Here is a 24,450-nt window from a genome sequence, read left to right as displayed (position 1 = left end):
TTAATGTATGTTTTTTATTTATTTATTTACTTTTTTTTTTAAATTAGCTTTATTTTTCAAAAACAAAAAGTTCTTGGTACAGGATGTAGAGACGCAGCTCCTTTTTGTGTCATTGCAACAGTTCGAGTCTTTAACGATCTAAAAGTCATTCTTGGTGGTGTGGACCATTGGTTATCAGTATAAATTGAGAATTATAAATTAAGATAAACTAGATAAATCAATAACAACATTAACAATAACAATAACTCCTGAAATATTTTAGGCTAGAATCATATTGGTCCCATTTAGATGTATGTTTAATAATATGTTTATAGTGTAATATAATTTAGAATAATGAGTTGTGTCTATATATCTTTTGTTCTATACCAATGATGGTATTTTTGTGTCCTTTCTATTTTAACAATTTAATATAACCCCACATCATGGTTATTTCAGCATATGTATCCATTTAATGTATGTTTTTTTTATTTTAAATCTATCTTGTTGTGAGTGCAGCATTTTCATGTTTTCTAAATAGACTCTAGCAAGCAATGTAATTACAGACCATTATCTTCCTGTCTATGTAACATGCTACACATTCTGCACACTGGGTTCTCTAAATTTCATAATATAATAAGAAAGCTCACATGTAGGATAAGTAGGTTTCAGTCGTTAGGACCTTTAGAAAACATGAAGTACTAGAGTCAAAACCAGTCCCTTCTCAATGCCACTATCACATGCCTCCAGATGTATGCCTAATACAAAATATAGCTTCTCATAAATTATGTTTTAAGGGCGGAAAATCAAAAAGAAAGTAATCTAAATAATGATTGTAATTAAATAGTGTATACACTATACAGTAGCAGTGACTCGTCCTGCCCTGTCTCGCACCGTTTAATAAATGCCTGTCACTTTAAGGCGTTTGGTGACTCAGCAAGCAGACAGAGGTTTGTTCTTCTGCGGCTGCCGTCAGCAGAGTCTCCTCTGGAAGGTCGGGTGGCAGAGGTTACAGCTGCACCACGTGTGTCTGTGTGACCTGCACCGGCTCCGTCCTTCCATCGCGATCTGCACAGTGCACACAGTGAGAACAAATCATGGTCAGCAAGACAGAGGAGGGTGTGCAGGGCACGGCCGTCCAGAGCCCGGGACACTGCTGCGGTAATGCTGGTTGCTGTGAGATGGATATTCTTCAAGTGTGTCAGTGCAGTGACTTGCTGTTTATGTACAGCATTAAAAGGATGCATCCCTGGTCGTGCTGGCATAGTGATGTGACCATATGTACCTGTAGTTACTGGCACATGCGTTTACACTGAGATTAGTGTCAAAGCACAGTGCTAAAGATGATATAGAACTTATAATCAGATGGGGCCTCCAGGGAATGTGTGTGAACAGACTGACCTGTTCATATACATGAAATGTCAGGAACAGTGTAATTTGGAAGGAACTGTAATGGACAGAGTCCTTGCACAGGGACAATTACTTTTTAGTGTGAATACGCTTAAATGGAGTTGGTGTCAGAGAACAGTTATTTGCTTAGTTTCCATAATGCTGGATTTGACTGACAGATTTTAGTTGGAAGGAGTTTCATGCCAATTTATTATCAAAGCCCACTGACTTGTTCCTTTCATGCCCATCACTCATGTAAATAAGACTTTTAATGGGGGTGGGTCGTTGTGCAAACTCAGTTTGATCATCAGATTGCATTTTATAATTATAGTGTGTCTATCAGCACTAGCAAATAATTCAAAATATTAACTCGTGGGAGTTTAAAAGAATGTAAATGGAAAAGTAAGCATTTATGATCTATCCATTCTTATCATCATCTGTTACATTGTAATAAAGGAGCAAGAAATTAATTTATCAAGTTGTGCCTGTGATGAAATGCAGTGTAAACTGGTGTCAAAATGCTGGCAGTTCTTCCAGGAAATTGACTGCTGCAGGCTTTTACTGTTGCCATATTATGTTAGTACTGAACATATACTATACAGTAGTATATGACTTATTTATTTGTAACAAAGTAAATGTTCCTCTGATAATTTAATCTTTAAAATGTGTTCTGTTGTATGAAATATACTAAGTAGTATGTCAGATTTGTTTCTTTATTTACCTGGATTTAATAGATTTTGTGAAAGAATGATCCGGTTTAATATTAAAACCATGGTAACGTCGGAGTACATTACTTTTGGAAGCACAGATGTGTATTACCCAAGAGAAGTAAATTATTAGCAAAACAAAGTTGTCATTTTCCTCTTCATATACTGTACTTGTGTGCATAGAGTGTGTCCTTTTAATACACCATTTGCATTGAACTTTCAGAAATGTTCATCTAACAATACTAAATTATTGTGACAGTTCAGGGTTGTGAAATACTGGCTCATGCCCTTGGAAAAGCAGTCTGAGACTACTGCAGAGCCTGCCCTTCACATCAGCTCAGAATATCTGTGTTATAAAGTGTACTGTCTCATCCTGGATTACATTTTTATGTTTGTTTTAGCAGTTAGGTAAGTAGACTTTTGTCTGCCCTTGATTCCTTTTTGGTTATTGCACAAGTATTTTTTTGTGTGTTCTAAAATCCTTTAATCTTGTTAATTCTGTGAAATGGGAGAGCTGCATTGTATTATGTCAAATACACGACTTTTAATATTTACACATGAGTTTTATATTTTTATTGTTCCTAATAATCAAAATCTATTTGTGGTTGTTTCAGTTTTGAAGATATTTGTCACCATTATGTATTATTTTCGTATTGGGAATTTGGTTTTAGAAATAATTGACTTGAACTTTGATCTGTCTCAGTATCTTTATTACATAATTGTAAAAGTATGTATGCTGGTAACCTTTAATTCATGTACGTCTATAAATCATATAGTTATTTCAGGTCTGTCTCAGTAGCCTAATAGGAATATGATACTAAAATAAGGTTAATAAGGGTTAAACTCTATTCACGTGGTTTATGTGCTTTTTGTAACATAGTTACTTGTTCTAGGGAAAAGGTTTGTATTTCATTAGTTATGGAGGAGGGGTAGTGTACTTTGACCTGAGGCCTTTGTAACTAAATATTTATGCACTATTAACCCTGCTGCCAAAAACCATTAGTGCTCTATAATTTCTATGAAATAATTGGGCTTTGTCACATATTTTGGATTATTAACCTCCTTTCTTATACCTGCTTCTTGTTGATTAAAAAAAGTTTATAATATTACTTACATATGAACAGATCACTTTTCTGTAGAATATACTACAGTTAGCAACTGTATCACTGAATTTCCCTGCACACAGCTACTCATTTTGTAAGTTAAATGTTTAGATAGAGCTGGTTGCAAGCACAAAGTGGCTTAACTTGCTGGGTTGACCCCAGGCTGAGGATCACCTGGTAGTCACTGGAATGCTGGATATGTCACAGCAACACTGTTGTGTTTACATGCACTTCCAGCTCATGTGTATCCTGCATCAAGGTCACCTTCACAGACCTTACCATTTGGTTATTCCTGAGGGGAGTGCAGATTACTCCGTAACCTGCCGAAAGCACGATCTGTTTATACTATGATTATAGCTACATGCAGTTCGCACACATGACATTTTTTTTTAACACCTGACTAAACGTCGGTATTGGGAAACCATGCTGCCAATAATAACCCCCCCACTTGCAGATGGTACATTCCATGACCTGGGAAATTATTGTAAGTCATGCTGTGGTTGGTAGATTGTGTGAAGGGGGAGGATAAGGAAACAGACCAAGAGTCAAACAACATGTTGGCAACCCCTATGCAGACGTTCCTTTTATTTTAACCTTAGATAACTCATTATTTTAGCTACAACATTAATCAGATTACAGAAAGGAATAATGTTTATGCTATTAAAAACAAAAAGCAACCGTTTTTTTTAATATATCTCAGAATACTCCATAAATGTGTTTGGGGATTTTTTGCAGATACATTATCCAGAGCGAAATATTGTTAATTTATCTACCCAAATACAATAATGTACACTAGACAAGTTTGAGGCTAGTTAAAGGGACAGTAAAATTAAAATTAGACATTTGTGTTTTTAGACAAAGCAATGGTTCCCAAATGTTTTCGTGATCATAATCTAGTCTAAATTCAGTTAATAAAATTAATATTAATTTTACTTGAAATGCTTTCCCCGAAAATCATCCTGTATAGAAAAGTCCCCTATTTATTTGGCTACCTGCAAATTTTTGTTAACTTAAAAAAAATGCTAATCCGCAAATATACAATTACTGTGCCAAGCATTTGACAGCTATACAGATATGAACACCATATGTGAATGGTGGTACACTCACTCTTCTTTTAAATGAGGGGCTTTGAGGTCCAGTTCTGTGTCAAATAAGGGCCAAAATAGGACCAATTCTGTGAGCTGTCACGCAGCTGGGCAGACACAGGACCACGTATTTGAAAAAGCAGGATTCACTGTAGTCAAATAAGGGTCCTCATGTCTAAAGGGATATGAAACCCACACATTTTCTTTCATGATTCAAATAGAGGATGTCATTTTAAACAGCTTTCCAATTTACGTCTATTATCTATCTTGCTTTGTTTTCTTTGTATCCTTTGTTGAAAAGCATACCTAGGTATTCTCAGGAGTTGGGAGCTAGCTGCTGATTGGTGGCTGTACAAATATGCCTTGTGTCATTGGCTTCCCAATGTGTTCATCTAGCTCCCAGTGGTACATTATTGCTAATTCAGTAAAGGATGTCAGGAGAATGAAGCAAAATTGATAATGGAAGTAAATTGCAAAGCTGTTTAAAATTGTATTCTCTGTCTGAATCTTGAAATAAAAAAACTGTGGTTTCTTTAATATGTATTGTAGGAGCAACAGAAGGGGTACCCCACCCTCTGATTTTATTCTATTTCATAACTATTGTCACTGTCATTATTACCTGATAGCCCTCCGAGCATACAGCACCTCAATTTAAATGGGCACTTTCTTTCAATAAAGAGATCAGTAGATCAATTTTTGTGCATGTGTGGGCCGGGTATTAGGATCTATTTCAGAGCCCAGAGCAAAAAATGTCACCTACCTAGAGGGGCATGTGACCCTTCTTTTAAATGTGGGTAATGCCTTCTTTAGTATGATTGTTATTGTGTGTTGTATGTTGTCTTAAGGGCACATGCAACCCAAATGTTTTTCATGATTCATTCAGAGCATGTGCTTTTAAACAACATGCCAATTTACTTCTATTTTCTAATTTAGCTTAGTTCTCTTGGTATTCTTTGTTTAAAAGCATACCCAGGTAGGTTCAGGAACAGCAATGCATTACTAAGAGCTGATTGGTGGCTGCACATATATGCCTCTTGTCATTGGTTTACTAGATTTGTTCAGCCAGCTCCAAGTAGTGCATTTTCGCTTCTTCAACAAAAGATAGCAAGTGAATGAATCAAATTTGATAATAGAAGTAAATTGAACAGTTGTTTTATAAATCAGAAAGATCATGTGGTTTTAAAGAAAAAAAAAATGGGTTTCATGTCCCTTTAAGGAGATGGTGGCAATAAAGGAGACCATATCTCTCCCATACAATAATATATTAGGTGATTGCTGGTGGTTACAGTAATTTGAGAACATTTATTGGAGGGAAGTGGCAAGTGACTCTCCTCTTTCCAAAATTGATTCTCATGTCCCTCTTTATGGCTTGTGGTAGGTTATATCCCTTTACCACAACACTTTAGTACTTAGTGAAGCAGGTGACTGCCATTACTATGGTAACCATCTGCAAATTAGAGGGGGGAGGGGAACTACCCTCTTTCAAATATGGGAGTCTCATCCCCTTGTAAATAAATGCCTATTATGTGACCTCAGGCTTTGTGGACTTTTTACCCTCTAAAGTTCTTTAAAGTACACAGCAAGTGGTCTTACAGGGACAAATGGCTAAAAATAAAATACTGTATTATTATGTATTTATATTTTGCAAATGGGTTAAACACATAGTTAAAATAATGTCCAAAGCTGCAATCCACTACTGAGGACTAACAGAGCTTATCTGGTGAGCCAGTGTGTGTATCTACCAGTAGCAGCTAGCTCCCAGTAGCGCATTTCTGTTTCTGAGCCTACCTAGGTAAGCCAATTAACAATGGTTACCAAAAAAGAACAAAGCACATTTACTAAAAGAAACACACTGAAAAGTTTTCAAGTTCTATCTAAATCATAAAAGTTTAATTTTAACGTTTCATGTCCCTTTTTAAAATGTGCTCTTTCTGGAAGATGGGCCAACAGCACCTCTACAATTAGATATAAGCTAACTTTTATTAATATTGATGTAGGTGAGTTGTGCCTAATCTTCTCTGGAAGGAAAAAAAAGCTTTATTACAAAATAAAGATAGATTTGGGTTTTCTAGAGTTCTGGCTTGTGGGTGCAGGAAAGTGATTAAAAAAAACTCAAACTGTATCTGAGGTGTTCTGAAACCATATCCGTACATGCCAATATGGGGCTGTGTTCTGAGGCACTGTGTTGAAACCATGGGAGGAGTTTATGAAGGGGTGAAGAATCCAGAAAACACAGGAGCAATGACTCTCACTTATATATACCGTATAGTGTGTGTGTTTTCAGGATCAGAACATACATTTTCCTAAACAAAAAATCTAATACATTTTTGAAGTGTCATCTTTCAGAAGAAACAATTCTATTGCCACTTCAGTTAGAACTCTCTGAAAATGCAAGGCCCACTTTTTATACATTAATTGGTCACTCATGAAAGATTAAGACTCCTTCTTAATAATTAACATGGGTAGACAACAGACGAACTGCTAATGAACCAGGTATAAGTTGTATGAGTCATGACAGTAGTGTTTTATATGCCATACATATAGTGTTAAAAATATTTAATAGTCTAGACAACCACACCCAATGCTTGTCCAGCCCTAATATCACATGTATAAATGTCTAATAGGCTTTAGGTTGCTGTATTGTATATGTAATATAGTATTATATTTAACCCCTTCATTATTGTATATGTAATATAGTATTATATTTAACCCCTTCATTACTGGTGGGACTTTCAGTAAAGATTTTTTTTTTAGCATTTTTGCTATCTCTCTAGGCCCATTTTGGTATATTTCATAACAGTAGTGCATTTTTGCTTCTGCCAAATATAATCAAATTAAATCTTTGAAAGAAAACGTAAACCAAGTGTGTGTGTGTATATATATATATATATATATATATATATATATATATATATATATATATATATATATATATATATATATATATATATATATATATATATATGTGTATATATATATATGTATGTGTGTGTGTCTCTATAAGAGACAGAAGAAAAGTTTTTATACCTTTTTTTTCATTCTATCCTTCAAGGGGTAACCATGATTATTATGTGTGTATTGATTCAATATGTATAGGTGGCTTTGCAGACCTTATGTCTGTTTTATAAGACTTGGACTAGGTAATTTATAACCGAGTATATCTAAGTATCTCAATTTATATATTTTTCTATACTATTTCTAAGATACATTGGGTGCCTATCTCTTTAATTGAGTTCATTTGCATTTCATAAATTTATATCACACTATCTGTTCAGGTAACATAAGGGTGTATAAAGGGTAAAACAGGTATACTGAATCAGCTATGATTACGGCACTATAGCCAAAACATGTCAGCCTTGTGATGTTTATCTGAGTGCACCCTGGACCCCCTGGGTAGTTTTGTCCGTGTGGATTATAATAAAGTTTTTTTTTATTTTACTTTGCCTCTGGAACATATCATCTTTTTTCATACTATTGCATTGGCCAGGCTTCCAAGAGGCAAAGGGAGCTCGACATCTCACTCTTTCAGAGATTTAACACCCTCAGAGGGAGCTGGGCTCAGAGTTTTCTGGATCCATTATTGGCTATGGCCAAATTGGCAACCGGACACGCCCCTGTTCAACGGAATGCCGCTGTGTGCGGCAGAAGATTGCAGCTTGGGAATTGAAAAATTGGGAACCCAGAGAACTGGCCACGGACACACTGCACAGCCATAAGCTGTTAGAGCACAGGCTGCTCATTCTTTAGTTCCACTACCGCTAGTGTGTAGGATATATGTATCCATAGCGTTATAATATTATTAACATAAGGCCCTCTGTGGAGTCCCACAACAAGTGGTTATGTTACATTGTGAACAGTATACAGCTATATAGCTGATGATGTTACATTTCAAGGGATTGTTGTTGCAATAACTAGCCCAGCTGTACCATTATCAGAATCTAAGGGACTCAAGTGAGATTCCTAATTGGGACTGTCTAAATTTGGGCTACTAGTGAACTCCTTTTCTTCTTTGCCTATATCTGTCTCTCTGTTTTTGTCTCTTTGTCTCGACAGTAGTTTACAACTATATGCAGCTTATCTGCAACCCAAAAATAATAGGAGTCCTCCTTGCCAAGGGGCAAAACAATTTGCATTGGTGGAGCTAACAAAGCTAAAATATCACACCATGGCAAAGTTGAAAAATCCCTACTTATGCATCTCAAGCACCTCAACACCATCTGAGTACCTCTTCTCTGCTGCAGGTAAAATAGCCTCAGCCAGAAGCATGTGGACAGGTTGACAGGTTGACATTTTTGCATTTCAATGCCAAGTTTCTGAAAGAGTAAATAACAGAATGTTATAAACAGTGATAGTCTACCTCTTTCTAGTTCTATTTCGGAATTAGTGATTTTATGAAGTATTAGTTTTAATATGTTATGAAATAGAGCATCAACTGATTTTACTTTCTATTATCATTATTTCTTAGTTTCTAGTTTTGATACAATTTCTATTTTGATATATGAATTATAGCTGTATTTTTTGGGTCAGTTGGCTTTTTCATGCGTTTTATATCTGTTGCTTATACACAGATTGTCTGTCTGTCCTGTATTGTGGTGTTTGATTTATGTATTTTTACACATACAGTATCTCACAAAAGTGAGTACACCCCTCACATTTTTGTAAATATTTTATTATATCTTTCCATGTGACAACACTGAAGAAATGACACTTTTCTACAATGTAAAGTGGTAAGTGTATAACAGTGTAAATGTGCTGTCCCCTCAAAATAACTCGACACACAGCCATTAATGTCTAAACCATTGGCAACAAAAGTGAGTACACTCCTAAGTGGATATGTGCAAATTGGGCCCAATTAGTCATTTTCCCTCCCCGGTGTCATGTGACTTATTAATGTTACAAGGTCTCAGGTGTGAATGGGGGAGCAGGTGTGTTAAATTTGGTGTTATCGCTCTCACACTCTCTTATACTGGTCACTGGAAGTTCAACATGGCACCTCATGGCAAAGAACTCTCTGAGGATCTGAAAAAAAGAATTGTTGCTCTACATGAATATTGCAAAGACCCTAAAACTGAGCTGCAGCACGGTGGGCAAGACCATACAGCGGTTTCACAGGATAGGTTCCACTCAGAACAGGCTTTGACGTGGTCGACCAAAGAAGTTGAGTGCATCTGCTCAGCGTCATATCCAGAAGTTGTCTTTGGGAAATAGACATATGAGTGCTGCCAGCATTGCTTCAGAGGTTGAAGGGGTGGGGGGTCAGCCTGTCAGTGCTCAGACCATACGCTGCACGCTGCATCAAATTGGTCTGCATGGCTGTCGTCACAAAAGGAAGCCTCTTCTAAAGATGATGCACAAGAAAGCCTGCAAACAGTTTGCTGAAGACAAGCAGACTAAGGACATGGATTACTGGAACCATGTCCTGTGGTCTGATGAGATCAAGATAAACGTATTTGGTTCAGATGATGTCAAGCTTGTGTGGCGGCAACCAGGTGAGGAGTAAAAAGACAAGTGTGTCTTGCCTAAAGTCAAGCATGGTGGTGGGAGTGTCATGGTCTGGGCCTGCATGAGTGCTGCCGGCAATGGGGGCTTACAGTTCATTGAGGGAACCATGAATGCCAACATGTACTGTGACATGCTGAAGCAGAGCATGATCCCCTCCCTTTGGAGACTGGACTGTAGGGCAGTATTCCAACATAACGACCCCAAACACACATCCAAGACGACCACTGCCTTGCTAAAGATGCTTAGGGTGAAGGTGATTGACTGGCCAAGCATGTCTCCAGACCTAAACCCTATTAAAGTGAAGTTAAAGTTACCTTTACGCTGATCCCAAATCGAATTCTTTATTAAAATTCAATATTAGTTTCATTCATGCTTTTTTTTTTTTTTTTTTTTTCAAATCCTCTTCTAAATGCAGTATTCTCCGTTTTTTTTATTTCATTATTTTCCGATCCGCAAATTCAACCTGTTTGTTGATTTTATTTATCTTTTACTTGGTCACGTTTTAGGATTAGCCAGTTGAAAATCTGGCCGTTAGGCGGCCATGACCACACGTCATCTGCCTACTTTATTATGTGGGCATGCGCAACAGTCTAACACTTCCTCTCTGACTACACGCGCGTTGCCGTTCGCTCAATGTAGAATGGATTCCTCGACTATCGCATGCGCAGTTGTGAACTCGCGCATGCACATTTAGACTATACTTCGTGAACGCGCTTGTGAGATTATACTATAGAGCAGGTGGGACCGCTCTATACGTCAGAGGACAACAATTCAGGAAATAGAGATCAGGAGGAGCTATCTTGCTAAACGGTAATGAAAAATTATATGTAAAAAATAAATAAGAAATTAAAAAAACAAAGTTAGCGATTAGATTATAGTATGATTAATGAATGCATTGATAGATTAGAATAGAGCAAACTTTACCTTCACTTTAAGCATCTGTGGGGCATCCTCAAAAGGAAGGTGGGGGAGCGCAAGGTCTTTAACATCCACCAGCTCCGTGATGTCATGGAGGAGTGGAAGTGGCAACATGTGAAGCTCTGGTGAACTCCATGCCCAAGAGGGTTAAGGCAGTGCTGGAAAATTAATGGTGGCCACACAAAATATTGACACTTTGGGCCCAATTTGGACATTTCAACTTAGGGGTGTACTCACTTTTGTTGCCAACAGTTTAGACATTAATGGCTGTGTGTTGAGTTATTTTGAGGGGACAGCAAATTTACTATGTTATACAGGCTGTACACTCGCTACATTGTAGCAAAGTGTCATTTCTTCAGTGTTGTCACATGAAAAGATATAATAAAATATTTACAAAAATGTGAGGGGGTGTACTCACTTTTGTGAGATACTGTAGTTCATACATTTTGTATATGCTTTGCGGTATATAACCTAGAGATAGCGATTCATGTATGATAAAGAATGTTAACATAAGATCTGTAGGTAAGAGCCTGAATTCTATCAGTTAAAAACAGTGGAATGGGTTATACATTGGCATAAAATCTCCGCAAACAATAGGTATGAAAGAAGGAACCATGTAGATACACGGTTGCAATATCAAGTCCTAACAGAAATTGTTTACATTTAAAACGTGCACTGCTTTTATATACATTCTGGGAGTAACAGGTATTACCACTACTATTTTTCTGTATATTTTTTCTGTGTATGCTGGATTGTGACGAAAAGGGGTGTGGCCATGTACATGATTGGCTATCACACGCTAGTGACTTAGCATTGATTCTTTTAAATAGCCGGTTAGGGCAGCTATGATTGTTGACTCTTGAAAAAGTCTGATTGCATACAGACGAAACGCATAGACTACCAATCCCTACCGGATCTGCATCCAAGAGCCTTCTGTCCCTGTCTCTACACTTAGTTTGGATGGTGGGAGGAGGAACTGATTGGATTAGCGGAGGTTGGCAGGAACCTGAGGGACTTTTTAATGCATCTGTATTGGTTTTATATTCACATCTTTGTGCTTTAAACGTTTGTAAGTTGCCATATGTGTGTGTGCGCTTACTGATTATTAAATGGTTTTCACCTGAGTCGGGTTGTGCCTGTGTTCTTCTGTTTCACTGTTTCTAGTTCTACCTCTTTTCAAACAGTTTGGGGTTTGGTTTGCTTAATTATAAAAAATTGACAAACAGTTGTGTTTAATGTAAAGTTTTAGTCTGAAATTTTATATTTGTAACAATCCGTATGTGGATTTTATTTTAAATACAGGAAAAAAATACTGTTTTGTTTTTTTTTAAATCTGATTAGTCGATTAATCAAAAAAATAATCGTTAGTTGCAGAACAATCTAGAGCTGCAACAACTAATCGATTAAGAAAATAGTTGTCATCAAATCTCATAATCGATTAGTTGGTCTGTGCACAGCACCAACTGCTTAACTCCAATGAGCCTAAAGGACGTCTACAGACATTTACTTTTCACTTTTTTCAGGACAGTATACGTTTACAGCAACTTCTGGCTTATGTGCAACCCAGAAATAAAATAGTCATCATTTGGATTGTTTATATTAAGTTGATTTGAGACTATGCTTTGCATTATGTAGTGCAGAGTTTGTTATTAACACCTAGCCGTAGATTGATGGGATTTGTTATTTGAATTCATGTGCTCTGTGACGGCTACCCCGACTAGGTAGCTCCGCCAAAAGGGGTCCTGCTTCCTCCCTGCCGACTGCAGCTATGTAGCTGGCAAGTGACCACAGCCTGTAGACACCCCTGATGCCTGACAGCGCCAGTACTCAGGGTCCCACCCTGTGGCAGACTCCAGCTACCCAGACTAGGTAGCTCTTCCAGCGTGTCCTTCCTCTGCCTGGAACAGGCTGCTATGTAGCTCAGGATAGTGATTTTAGCTTGAGCTCACCCAAATAACTAGACACACTAGCATTCAGGTTACACAGGAACTGATTTTATTGAAAACATACACTCCTTTTATACAGACAGTTCATCTTGATAAGACCATGGACAATCCCACTATTTTCCCGCCATTCCCGCCCCTCCAGACAGCCCGGCACCTCCATAGGAGCCACAGTCTCACATAATCCCAATACTTAGGGGTGGCGGTTTCGGGTGATCCCGGTGGAGCGGCGGCACTTCCAGGGTGTCATTTTAAAGTCCCCAGATGCCACAGTCCAAAAATCATGATTCGTTACTAAGGACTGGAGTTACAGTCCGTTGAAGTTATGGGGTTAGGGGTGTCCAAAACCCCCAGTTCCCAAAGGAGCTCCCCTCCGGTAATTACCCCACCTCTTGTCCTCCCTAGGGGCTACTAATCCCCATAAGAGCGGAGCTCTGGAGCGACGTGGGGTAAAGTTAGCGGGTTTCCTGCTGTCCTGTGGCCGACCGGGAGTTCCAGGAGCCTGGCCAGCCTGAGAGGGGTTAGGCGGGTGTCCGTTGTGAGGCGGCCGACCGGGAGTTCCAGGAGCCCGGCCAGCCTAGGAGGGTTTTCCTGGTCATAAAACAACTTTTCTCTGAACACAAAAACATGCCAACATTAAGCAAACAAACCGTCTCCAGAGATGGTGGTTGCTCTGAGGAGCCCAAAACCACTGAGAAACAACAGGGGTGAGGTTGTAGGGGGGTGGGGGGTAGCCTTAGCCGTCTGATATCCGTGATATGCTGTATTATGTTTTTGTACAATTATTCGCTGATTGCTTGCTATTGCTGATTATATTTATATGTACTGTATAGATAAACGTGTAAGGCTTTATCCTGTTATTGATATATAGTCCTTAGCGCTTTTGACTTTTCTTGATATTTTTTTAAAAAAAATATTTGTAATATGTACCAAATTCAACCTCTAAGTATATATTTGTGTGGACTAGATAATTTTTCCCTATCCTTTTATAGCTGGTTATTTACAATTGCATATAGATATTCAAGCTATTTTTATGTTAGAATGAAGTTCTTTGTTAAGAGGCCCCTTGCATTGGTGGAGAGTTAACAAAATAAATATCCCACCTTGGTGATATTGGCAAAATCCTACTTATGCATCCCAGGCACCTCAACACCATCTGAGCGCCTCTTCTCTGCTGCAGACAAAATAGCTGCAAAAAGAGAGCCAGCCTCAGCCAGGAGCATGTGGTCATGTTGTCATTTTTGCATTTGAATGCAGTTTCTGAGAGTGAATAATGGAATGTTATTATCAGTGATAGTCTAACTATTTCTAGTTCTACCTCTTTTGAAGCAGGTAGTGTTTTATTTTTTTTTGGCTTGATAATAAAAATGTGTTCTGCTACTACTTATATTATGTCTTCTTTATTGAAATACTTTGATCGAAGAAATCAGTAGAATAAAATTGAATATACAGAATAAAATAACATAGTTGTAGGAAGCCTGATGTCCCCAGCTAGTGCCAAAGTTGTGGATGGTGTTCTATAATGTTTGCCGACTGCGGCAGTGAGCGTGTGCAAAGGTATTTGCAAATTTATAGTAGGCGTGTCCGTAGGTAGGAAAACATAACGCGGTAGGGAAACATAACAGAACACCGGTTAATAAATTGGACAAATAGTTGTGTTAATGTAAAGTTTTAGTCTGAATTTTATATTTATAACAGTATGTGGATTTTATTTTAAATATAGGATTTTTTTTTAATCCTATTAGTAGATTAATCTAAAAAATTATTGGCCGATTAATCGATTATGAAAATAATCGTTCGTTGCAGCCCCAGTCGGAGCGCATTGGTTGACATGAAAAAACAAAATTTATGCTTACCTGATAAATTTATTTCTCTTGTGGTGTATCCAGTCCACGGATTCATCCATTACTTGTGGGATATTCTCCTTCCCAACAGAAAGCTGCAAGAGGATCACCCACAGCAGAGCTGTCTATATAGCTCCTCCCCTAACTGCCACCTCCAGTCATTCGACCGAAGACAAGCAAGAGAAAGGAGAAACTATAGGGTGCAGTGGTGACTGTAGTTTAATAATAAAAAACACCTGCCTTAAAATGACAGGGCGGGCCGTGGACTGGATACACCACAAGAGAAATAAATTTATCAGGTAAGCATAAATTTTGTTTTCTCTTGTAAGGTGTATCCAGTCGACGGATTCATCCATTACTTGTGGGATACCAATACCAAAGCTATAGGACACGGATGAAGGGAGGGAAAAGGCAGGAGCTTAAACGGAAGGCACCACTGCCTGTAAGACCTTTCTCCCAAAAATAGCCTCCAAAGAAGCAAAAGTATAAAATTTGTAGAATTTAGAAAAAGTATGAAGCGAAGACCAAGTCGCCGCCTTACAAATCTGTTCAACAGAAGCCTCATTTTTAAAAGCCCATGGGGAAGCCACCGCTCTAGTGGAATGAGATGTAATTCTTTCAGGAGGCTGCTGGCCAACAGTCTCATAAGCTAAGCGGATTATACTTCTTAACCAAAAAGAAAGAGAAGTTGCTAAAGCCTTTTGGCCTTTCCTCTGTCCAGAGTAGACCACAAACAATGCAGATGTTTGACGAAAATCTTTAGTAGCTTGTAAATAAAACTTTAAAGCACGAACCACGTCAAGATTGTGTAAAAGACGTTCTTTCTTTGAAGAAAAATTAGGACACAGTGACGGAACAACAATCTCCTGATTGATATTCTTATTAGATACCACCTTAGGAAGAAACCCAGGTTTGGTACGCAAAACTACCTTATCTGCATGGAAAATCAGATAAGGGGAATCACACTGCAAGGCAGATAACTCTGAAACTCTTCGAGCCGAAGAGATAGCTACCAAGAACAGAACTTTCCAAGATAAAAACTTGATATCTATGGAATGCAGAGGTTCAAACGGAACCCCTTGAAGAACTTTAAGAACTAAATTTAAACTCCATGGTGGAGCAACAGGTTTAAACACAGGCTTGATTCTAACTAAAGCCTGACAAAACGCCTGAACATCTGGAACATCCGCCAGACGCTTGTGCAAAAGAATAGACAGAACAGAAATCTGTCCCTTTAAAGGATTACTTTCTGTTATAATTTTTAAGCTAAACAACTAACATATTAAAGTTAATAAACATTAATTAAAACCTACTGACCTATATTTTCTCCAAAACGAAGTTTCATAACGTTCTAAAAGTTATATCTTTTATTCGCCGATGATGTCACGTTATCCTGCCCACTATTTTCAGCACTGCATGTTAAAAATACTTAAACCAATAACTTTGTGTTTAAAGCGCCATTTTGAAACCTAGGTATTGTAAACGGATTGGTACAGAGCAAAGGATACCCACAGAGTGGGTTTGGCAAACAATTAAATTTGCAGACAAGATTTCTGATATACGGTAGAGATATGTTAATGAAATGCTATTGATAAAAAGCGTATTTGGGGTAGTTAGTTAGTAACAGGCATCGAAAATATTTACTTACAGTGGCCCTTTAAGGAACTAGCTAACAATCCCTTCTTGGAGAAAAGATAATATCCTGGGAATCCTGACTTTACTCCATGAGTAACCCTTGGATTCACACCAATGAAGATATTTACACCATATCTTATGATAAATTTTCCTGGTGACAGGCTTTCGAGTCTGAATTAAGGTATCAATGACCGACTCTGAGAAACCACGTTTTGATAAAATCAAGCGTTCAATCTCCAAGCAGTCAGACGCAGAGAAATTAGATTTGTATGGTTGAAAGGACCCTGAAGTAGAAGGTCCTGCCTCAGGGGTAGAGTCCATGGTGGAAGGGATGACATGTCCACCAGATCTGCATACCAAGTCCTGCGTGGCCACGCAGGTGCTATCAAAATCTCTGAAGCTCTCTCCTGCTTGAACTTGGCAATCAGACGAGGGAGCAGAGTAAACGGTGGAAACACATAAGCCAGGTTGAAAGACCAAGGCGCTGCTAGAGCATCTATCAGTGCTGCCTTGGGATCCCTGGACCTGGATCCGTAACAAGGAAGCTTGGCGTTCTGATGAGACGCCATGAGATCCAGTTCTGGTTTGCCCCAAAGTTGAATCAACTGTGCAAACACCTCCGGATGGAGTTCCCACTCCCCCGGATGAAAAGTCTGTCTACTCCTGGGATATGGATAGCTGATAGATGGCAAGAGTGAACCTCTGCCCAAAGACTTATTTTTGAAACCTCCAACATTGCTAGGGAACTCCTTGTTCCCCCTTGATGGTTGATGTAGGCTACAGTCGTGATATTGTCCGACTGAAATCTGATGAACCTGACCGCAGCTAGCTGAGGCCAAGCTTCAAGAGCATTGAATATCTCTCTTAGTTCCAGAATGTTTATAAGAAAGAGTGTCTCCTCCTGAGTCCACAAGCCCTGAGCTTTCAGGGAGTTCCAGACTGCACTCAGCCCAGAAGGCTGGCATCTGTCGTTACTATTGTCCAATCTGGCCTGCGGAAGGTCATACCCTTGGACAGATGGACCCGAGATAGCCACCAGAGAAGAGAATCCCTGGTCTCTTGATCCAGATTTAGTAGAAGGGACAAATCTGTGTAATCCCCATTCCTCTGACTGAGCATGCAGAGTTGCAGCGGTCTGAGATGTAGGCGGGCAAACAGCACTATGTCCATTGCCGCTACCATTAAGCCGATTACTTCCATACACTGAGCCACTGAAGGGCGAGAAGTAGACTAAAGAACACTGCAGGAATTTAGAAGTTTTGACAACCTGGCCTCTGTCAGGTAAATCTTCATTTCTACAGAATCTATCAGAGTTCTTAGGAAGGAAACTCTTGTGAGAGGGGATAGAGAACTCTTTTCTTCGTTCACTTTCCACCCACCTCAGGAATGCCAGAACAATGTCTGTATGGGACCTGGCGATTTGAAAATTCGACGCCTGTATTAGAATGTCATCTAGGTAAGGGGCTACTGCTATACCCCGCGGCCTTAGGACCGCTAGGAGTGACCCCAGAACCTTCATAAAGATTCTTGGTGCCGTAGCTAACCCAAAGGGAAGAGCCACAAACTGGTAATGCCTGTCTAGGAAGGCGAACCTGAGAAACCGATGATGATCTCTGTGTATCGGAATGTGCAGATAAGCATCCTTTAAGTCCACGGTAGTCATATATTGACCCTCCTGGATCATAGGTAGGATGGTTCGAATAGTCTCCATCTTGAAGGATGGGACACTGAGAAATTTGTTTAGGATCTTGAGATCTAAGATTGGTCTGAAGGTTCCCTCTTTCTTGGGAACCACAAACAGATTTGAATAGAAGCCTTGCCCCTGTTCCTCCTTTGGAACTGGGTGGATCACTCCCATAACTAGGAGGTCTTGAACACAATGTAAGAATGCCTCACTCTTTATCTGGTTTGCAGATAATTGTGAGAGATGAAATCTTCCTTTTGGGGAAGAAGCTTTGAAGTCCAGAAGATATCTCTGGGACACGATTTCAAATGCCCAGGGATCCTGGACATCTCTTGCCCAAGCCTGGGCGAAGAGAGAAAGTCTGCCCCCTACTAGATCCGTTACCGGATCGGGGGCTGATATTTCATGCTGTCTTAGAGGCAGCAGCAGGTTTTTTCACCTGCTTTCCTTTGTTCCAAGCCTGGTTAGGTCTCCAGACCGGCTTGGACTGGGCAAAATTTCCCTCTTGTTTTGTATTAGAGGAAGTTGAAGCTGCGCCACTCTTGAAGTTTTGAAAGGCACGAAAATTAGGCTGTTTGGTCCTTAATTTGTTGGACCTATCCTGAGGAAGGGCATGACCTTTTCCTCCAGTAATATCAGAAATGATCTCCTTCAGTCCAGGCCCGAATAGGGTCTGCCCCTTGAAGGGAATGTTGAGAAGTAACGTCAGCTGACCAGGATTTAAGCCATAGCGCCCTACGCGCCTGAATAGCAAAACATGAGTTCTTAGCCGTTAGTTTGGTTAAATGAACGGCGTCAGAAACAAATGAATTGGCTAGCTTAAGAGCTTTAAGCTTGTCAAGGATATCATCCAATGGGTTTTCTACCTGTAGAGCCTCTTCTAGAGACTTAAACCAGAAGGCCGCAGCAGCAGTGACAGGGGCAATGCATGCAAGGGGCTGGAGAATAAAACCTTGTTGAATAAAAATTTTCTTAAGGTAACCCTCTAATTTTTTTGTCCATTGGATCTAGAAAAGCACAACTGTCCTAGACAGGGATAGTTGTACGCTTCGCTAGAGTAGCGACTGCTCCCTCCACCTTAAGGACCGTTTGCCACAAGTCCCGTGTAGCGGCATCTATGGGAAACATCTGTTTAAAAACAGGAGGGGGAGAGAACGGTACAACTGATCTATCCCATTCCTTAGTAATAATTTCTGAAAACCTCTTAGGTATTGGCAAAACATCAGTGCAAACAGGCACTGCGTAGTATTTATCCAATTTACACAATTTCTCTGGGACTACAATGGCGTCAGTCATCCAGAGTTGCTAAAACCTCCCTGAGCAACATGCGGAGGTGTTCAAGCTTAAATTTAAATGTAGACATATCAGAATCAGGTTGAAGTGCCTTCCCTGAGTCAGAAAAATCACCCACATATAGAAGCTCTCCTTCGGCTTCTGCACATTGTGAGGGTATATCGGACATAGCTACTAAAGCGTCAGAGAGCTCTGTATTTGTTCTAGCCCCAGAGCTGTCTCGCTTTCCTTGTAACCCTGGCAGTTTGGACAATACTTCTGTAGGAGTATGATTCATAACTGCTGCCATGTCTTGTAAAGTATATGCAATGGGCGCACTAGATGTACTTGGCGCCCCTTAAGTGGGAGTTATAGGCTCTGACACGTGGGGAGAGTTAGTCGGCATAACTTCCCCCTTGTCAATTTTCTCTGGTGATAAATCTTTTAAAGCCAGAATATGGTCTTTATAACTTATAGTAAGATCCGTGCATTTGGTACACATTCTAAGAGGGGGTTCCACAATGGCTTCTAAACATAATGAACAAGGAGTTTCCTCTATGTGAGACATGTTTAACAGACTAGTAATGAGACCAGCAAGCTTTGAAAACACTTTAATGTGAAAAAGCAAAATATAAAAAACGGTACTGTGCCTTTAAGGGAAAAAAAACAAACACAAAAACTACAAAACAGTGAAAAAAGCAGTTAACTCTATGAAATTTTTACAGTGTATATAATAGACTAAAATAGCATTGCACCCACTTGCAAATGGATGATTAACCCCTCAGGTTAAAAAACGAAGCAAAAAAACGGTAAAAACCGTTAAAAAAGTCACAAGCAAACTGCCACAGCTCTACTGTGGCTCCTACCTTCCCATAAAACGACTTTTGTAGGCACAAAAACTCTTTACAGAGGCCCAATATGTCAGGGGACTACTTCAGGGAAGCTGGATGTCTCAGAATGTAAAAACAACTGCGCAATTAGAGTGCGAAAATAGGCCCCTCCCACCAAAGTCAAAGGGCCTTAAAAAACTATTCCTAGGAGTAAAATAACAGCCATGTGGAAAACTAGGCCCCAAACAAAGATTTATCACCTCAGTAAAAAACGTTCTTTTCTGCAGGCCGTTCTCCCAGCTGAAGTTTCCGCATACTCTTCAGTTATGTGTGAGAACAGCAGTGGACCTTAGTTACAACCTGCTAAGATCGTGAAAAACCTCAGGCAAATTCTTCTTCTAATTTTTGCCTGAGGTAAAAAACAATACAACACCGGCACTGTTTAAAAATAACAAACTTTTGATTGAAGATAAACTACACTAATTCACCACATCTCTCTAGCTACTTCCCTTGTCGAGAGCTGCAAGAGAATGACTGGGGGTGGCAGTTAGGGGAGGGGCTATATAGACAGCTCTGCTGTGGGTGATCCTCTTGCAGCTTCCTGTTGGGAAGGAGAATATCCCACAAGTAATGGATGAATCCGTGGACTGGATACACCTTACAAGAGAAATGTTTACTTCAAGGCCAGACATCATATTGAATATCCAGTCACAGCTGTTTATAGAGGAATCTCTTTTATAGATGTAGGTAGAGTATTTAAAAAAAACAAAACAAAAAAAAAATATGAGTGTAAACTCCCTGGCTGTCAGGATTTGTAACTAGAAACACATTTTCCTCCTTTTTTTATAGTTCTCCTGGAACAGAATGTACGGTTTTGTTTAACACCAGTCATTCCAAACATACCATATTAAGTGCAGTTAGCTACAGGCCTCTTTACAATACCTTTTTTTACTGAGTTGTGAGCCAATGTAATTCTATGTGCCTTCACCGCCTACAAGTTGGGAAGCTTTTTGCAGGCTTGTTATTAATAGCAATGCCACTGAGCATGAACTGAGTTCAGGACTATCCCTTTTTAGTAGAGATAAAGCCTTCACAGGTCTCATGCCACATTTTGTCATAATGTGTTTAAATTCCTTTCCATCCTCATTTGTGTTTACTTTAAGGCATTAAGGATGGGTAACCTCATTTTCTGTTGTTGCTGTGAACGCTGCATTGAATTATGTTATGAGAGGCAAGACTTTCATTCAGATGAAGAACAAGTTTCTCTTTTGCATCAGTCGGATAACGATTCTATGGCTGGAGCTAAAGGATTATCAAAATGTGACTATGGCATGGTTAGTGGTGACCACAAACCATCTGAAGCGTTTATGTTTACAAATAAAGTTCCAGTCTTCCATCAGGGGACACCAGAAGAGCTGAATGCGAAGAATTATTCTAACTCAGATGAAGTGGATGAGGGGATATGTGGCTGTGAAAATTTGCATTCAAATTCATTTAATTCTGCAAAATATGCAGAGGCCTCGGGCTTTATAAGTGCCTTTGATAGTGACCTTCCAGCAAGGATGCCAGGCACTCCTCCCCCACTTCTGTGTGTTAAACCCGAAGCCCGTGACTTGTGCGAAAATGTTGAACTGCAAGAGAGACCCCTCCATCCAGCTGATACAACAGCTGTTTGCCCAACGCCAAAAAGAGTTACATTACAAAGACAAAGAAGCATAAAATCTGAAGACTTTTGCACAGTTCTTGAATCTTCAAATTTAATGTATCCCACCGAGTTGGATGTTGTAGGGACTGACAACAAAAATGCAGACTCGCATGTAGGGATGGGTTCAAATGATTCGAGATATTCAGAAAGTCATGAAAAATGTGACTGTACAGAAAGGGACAAAATCTCAGGTACTGTTTTAGGTTTGTTCTAGTGCTGTGGTCTTTGCATGAAATGATGTTGTTGTCATATAATAAGATATATATTCACTACTAATTTCAGTTATTAATATATTATTATTATTTAGTTTAATCAAGTTCAGGCTCCGAAAATCTAACTTTTAATCACTTGAAAGAAAATTTAGTTTGCTTAAATCTCAGATATCGATCATATTAAATAAGATGACACAGTATCCCATGATACAAGTATGTGTCCATAGACTATAGCAGCACAGTATTGCAGCCATCATTTTTAAAGGATTGTGAAAGTCAGAATTAAACTTTTAATGATTCGATAGAGCATGTAGCAGTGTCATATACATTGTGTGCACAATGAGTCTAATACATATGCACTTCTGCAAAGGATACCAAGAAAACAAAGTTCATTTACTATTAGAAGTAAATTGGAAAGCTGAGTGAATCATAAAATTATAATTTTGTTTTGTGTTACTTAACTGTTAATGCTGTAGTGTTTTGGGGAGATACGCACAATAAGGAAGAGAGAGAGAAATATGCAGAGGCACTAAAAATACAGTTTATATGTGATTGACAGAGTTATGTACTTGTATAACTGTATATACATATGTTCATTGTGTATATACATAATAAAGTGCCTGCACAAATATATTCACTAATAATGCAGTGAGAAAATAACATCTACACTACACAGAGCAATGTTAACTACGCAAACGTATATGTAATTAATCATTAGAGCACAACTGCAAGATTGATGCTTTAAGAATTAGACAATGAGCAAGGAAAACAGTTACTTTATTTATACATTGCAGAAACGTGCTAGAATATATTAACTAGGCAATGTGTGCTTAGCATTGGGTATCGGTGTGCAAAGTAAAGCAGGTGTGTCATGGCAATTAAAGGGACAGTGTGCAATTAGTTTCTTCTTAATGTGTTTCCAATGACTTTCTAACTGTGGAGTATACAATTATTATTTCAAATTGGTATATAAAATAACTGTTTTTGCTAACTGAAATTACAACCCAATCAGATGGGCTGAGCTTGTAGAGAAAGCCAACATCAATTTTCCCTGTCTCTCACTCTATATACGCAAAGACCCGTACTTAAAGTAATTAAAAACAAACATTTTAGTATCTTTCCTCCCACAGGGAGTGTGATGTCTGCTGCACCATCTTGTTTACATAGCTTTTCTATTACCAGTACTATTGTACAGAAATATTCAGTATAGGTCGGGATACAACACCAAAACGTCTATTTTCAAATTACGAAATAAAGGATCTATTTTAGGCAATTTAATACACTCCAGCCAGGGGTGGACTGAGACCAAATAGGCCCAAGCATTTTAAGGCAGAGCACTTCCCCTACAAATCTGTTATTTGACTATACACCTAAAATGACCAGTATAATATACTGATATATATGGAACAAGACGCCAATCAAGGCACAGGCTCTCACATCATTATGAGTGTATGCTGCTGAAAATCTGTTAGAACTTTTACTAGAAGTGTTAGAATAATATTGCAAAAATGCTTCCATTTAAATTTTTAAATGTGTCCTTGTAAGTACATTTCAGTTTTGACCCTTCTATCCTTTTACCTAATGCTGGCTGTCCAGCATACAAGTACACAAGTGGGCTGATTAAGGAAATACAGAGGGAAAAAGAGAAACATTTTAATGTTATACATATAACATACACTAACTAGACTTCAAACTCGCAAAACTACACGGCATGCGCACTATACACACGCCACACTATACACAGATACACTAACTACACTTCACAGACTAACCAAACTACACAGCATGCACATTATACACACGCCACACTATACACAGATACACTAACTACACTTCACAGACTAACCAAACTACACAGCATGCACATTATACACACGCCACACTATACACAGATACACTAACTACACTTCACAGACTAACCAAATTACACACGCCACACTATACACAGATACACTAACTACACTTCACAGACTAACCAAATTACACACGCCACACTATACACAGATACACTAACTACACTTCACAGACTAACCAACCTACACAGCATGCACATTATACACACGCCACACTATACACAGATACACTAACTACACTTCACAGACTCACCAAACTACACAGCATGCACATTATACACACGCCACACTATACACAGATACACTAACTACACTTCACAGACTAACCAAACTACACAGCATACACATTATACACACGCCACACTATACACAGATACACTAACTACACTTCACAGACTAACCAAACTACACAGCATGCACATTATACACACGCCACACTATACACAGATACACTAACTACACTTCACAGACTAACCAAACTACACAGCATGCACACTATACACACGCCACACTATACACAGATACACTAACTACACTTCACAGACTAACCAAACTACACAGCATGCACACTATACACACGCCACACTATACACAGATACACTAACTACACTTCACAGACTAACCAACCTACACAGCATGCACACTATACACACGCCACACTATACACAGATACACTAACTACACTTCACAGACTAACCAAACTACACAGCATGCACACTATACACACGCCACACTATACACAGATACACTAACTACACTTCACAGACTCGCCAAACTACACAGCATGCACAC

At 39.0% G+C, this 24,450-nt stretch overlaps 1 protein-coding gene across 3 annotated transcripts in view; it reads left to right on the top strand.

Moving 5' to 3' along the window:
- Window positions 1–952: 952 nt before the first annotated feature.
- The window catches only part of CLUH (clustered mitochondria homolog), a 251,373-nt gene continuing 227,875 nt past the window's right edge, over window positions 953–24,450 (top strand). The window contains exon 1 of one of the 3 annotated variants that reach the window (XM_053706279.1): window positions 953–1,137. In XM_053706279.1, coding sequence (XP_053562254.1) covers window positions 1,074–1,137 — 64 coding nt within the window. In that variant the 5' untranslated portion in view covers window positions 953–1,073. Of the gene's footprint in view, window positions 1,138–2,394; window positions 2,481–20,939; window positions 21,785–24,450 lie in introns of those variants that run through there. The other 2 variants (XM_053706281.1, XM_053706277.1) reach the window with 2 other exon arrangements.

The sequence above is a fragment of the Bombina bombina genome, chromosome 3, assembly GCF_027579735.1.
Source record: "Bombina bombina isolate aBomBom1 chromosome 3, aBomBom1.pri, whole genome shotgun sequence".
NCBI lineage: Eukaryota > Metazoa > Chordata > Amphibia > Anura > Bombinatoridae > Bombina > Bombina bombina.
The sequence above is the reverse complement of the archived record's forward strand: the minus strand, read 5'-3'. Positions and strand labels throughout refer to the sequence as shown.